The 2570-nt window shown below is 60.2% G+C and overlaps 1 protein-coding gene across 1 annotated transcript in view; it reads right to left on the bottom strand.

Annotated features, from left to right (window-relative positions):
* ELL (elongation factor for RNA polymerase II) overlaps nucleotides 1-2570 on the bottom strand; it is a gene marked incomplete in the record, with an annotated part of 75079 nt that overhangs the window by 14234 nt on the left and 58275 nt on the right. The window contains 1 exon segment of the mRNA XM_014587319.2: nucleotides 1309-1433. Coding sequence (XP_014442805.1) covers nucleotides 1309-1433 — 125 coding nt within the window.

Here is a 2570-nt window from a genome sequence, read left to right as displayed (position 1 = left end):
GGGCGCACACACGGCCCCGGGAGGCCCCGCTCTGCTCTGCTGCACGCCCAGCCCACTCCACACACCTGCAGACAGCGACAGCCCCAGGTCATCAGGAAGGGCCTCAGCGCCCGGGCCTGCTCTGAGCCCTCCCCTCATGGCTGGGTCCCAAGGAAAGGCCACCAGAGTGGGGGAAAGCGAGAAATCACCCCCCAGGGGGGATAGCCACATCACAATCCCTTCTCCTCCATTGTCCTCTGGGATCTTGGGCACGCACGAATGCACACACCCAGCTTGAGTTTGAAGCTGCGGGTCCAGGACTCGAACTGCAGTTGGCCATGTGGGAGTCCAATGCCTTAGCCACCATGCCACCTGCTGGCCCTGGGGATGTGTTTAATTAACGCTGCCCAATCACCCTGTGGGAAGTCTGCTTTGTCTGGCTTCTCTCCAGAAGATCTTTGTGGATTTTTTTTGTGAATCATTTCACTTGGGACCAGTAGTTGATGCAATGGCTGTGTCTCTGGACTCCCATGTAGTCGACTGTGGTTCGAGTCCCGGACCCGGTGGCTTCAACTCATGCTGGGTGCATGTGCGTGCATGCCCAAGATCCCGAGAGGAGAATGGAAGAGAAGGGATTGCGGCGTGGCCATCCCCCCTGGGGGGTAATTTCTCACTTTCTGTCTCTCTGTCTCTGTCTGTCTGGCGAGCGCATGCACCCTATGGCAAAAATCTCTCCAAAAAAATAAATAAATAAATAAAAATAAGAGGGCTTCTGCAGAGGCCCGGGGACCCGCCCACATTTCGGGAGGAGTCTTTCTTTTTTTTTTGGAGAGGTTTTTGCTATAGGGCGCATGCGCTCGCCAGACAGACAGAGAGAGACAGAGAGATAGAAAGCGAGAAATCACCCCCCAGGGCGGATGGCCATGCCACAATCCTTTCTCCTCCATTCTCCTCTCGGGATCTTGGGCACACACACACACGCAGACGGCGTGAGTTTAAGCCACCGGGTCCGGGACTTGAACCGTGGTCGACTACATGGGAGTCCAGCGACATAGCCATTACACTAACTGCTGGTCCCTGGGAGGTGTCTTAATGGGAAGATGGAAACCCCTGTGGGTGGGGCATGGACGGTGGCCTTTTGTCCATGGGTTCTGGGCTCGGGACCAGTGACTTGGCCTCACCCCGCTCCAAAGCAACTGCTGTTTGTTCTCCCCACAACCTGGGAGGCCAGAGAGGTGTCCAAGGGCCCTGCCACCCTGCCCTCGGGGCCTGTGGCCTTGGGGACCCCGTGAGGCCACGGAGCCTGCCGGCGAGTGGGGGAGCAGTTACCTGACGAGCACCCGCTTGAGCAGCTGCTGGTCGCCCTCCGAGTAGCCGGGCCAGTCCCGCTGCACGTCCTTGTACATGCAGTCCCGCAGCGAGCAGGTCCCGTCCTTGGCACTCACGCAGGCCACCTGCAGGAGAGCGTGGCCGTCACCTGGGGCTGCGACGGCGACTGGTGACAGGGTGGACACACAGCGGGACGCAGACCAACTGGGACAGACAGAGGGGTAGAGCGTGGCCCGCTCCTGCCCCAGGACCCAATCCTTGGTGGGGAAGGGGACACGAGGTCCAGACGGACAGGGCCACTGTGCGCCTAAGAGCCAACCACACGCTTGACATCCCCATTTTGGATTGCAGACCTCATGACAGAGGAGCTCAAAGCCGGAGATGCTGGGCGAGGGGGCCTCCAAGGGCTAGGCCCAAGCCCAGCTTCCCTGCAACCAGCCGGTCCTGCTCTGGCTGACAAAATCAGACCTCGGGGACCAGCAGTTGGTGTAATGGCTATGGCGTTGGACTCCCATGTATTCAACCGTGGTTCGTGTCCCGGACCCGGTGGCTTAAACTCATGGCCGGGCACGTGTGCATGCATGCCCAAGATCCCAAGAGGAGAATGGAGGAGAAGGGATTATGGCGTGGCCATCCCCCCTGGGAGGTGATTTCTCGCTTTCTGTCTCTCTGTCTCTCTCTGGCGAGCACATGCGCCCTTATAGCAAAAACCTCTCCAAAAAACAGTCTCGACGGAGGAGGAATGATCCCTGAGGGATGGTGGTCGCTGTCATAATGGGAACTGCATGTGCCCTGTGCTGTAAGAAGTGAGAGTCCCTCAGTGTCTAAGGCAAGAAGTGGGGGACAGGCAGGATGGAGGACTCGATCCCCAAGAACCCTGGGAGACACAGGAGGCTTGGCCACACGCCCACCCCGGGAAGTCCCTCCTGATCCGCCTCGAGGGCGTGTCCCAATGGCCTGGCCAATGCCTGGAAGCCTGTGGGCCTGGGAAGGCAACCGGGCACAGACCTAGGGGACACTGTGGTCACAGCCCATCACAGACGGAGGCCTGTGTCCGGCTCCCCGAGAAGCCCACCTGAACCGAGGCCGGCCCAGCAGGCACACGCAGCTTCCCGAAGCTTCGACTACACAAACGTTGGCCACCGTAAGCCTAGAACGCCCTGCAGCCCGGGGCAGCCAGACGGGAGGGTGCAGCCAGGCCGAGCCTCTCAACAGCTGGGGCTGCACCCAGACACGGCTGCCGACCCCGCTCACTCCGACCC

Source organism: Tupaia chinensis, unplaced genomic scaffold, assembly GCF_000334495.1.
Source record: "Tupaia chinensis unplaced genomic scaffold, TupChi_1.0 Scaffold000201_1, whole genome shotgun sequence".
Lineage (NCBI taxonomy): Eukaryota > Metazoa > Chordata > Mammalia > Scandentia > Tupaiidae > Tupaia > Tupaia belangeri.
This window is presented reverse-complemented; position numbering and strand designations above follow the sequence as displayed.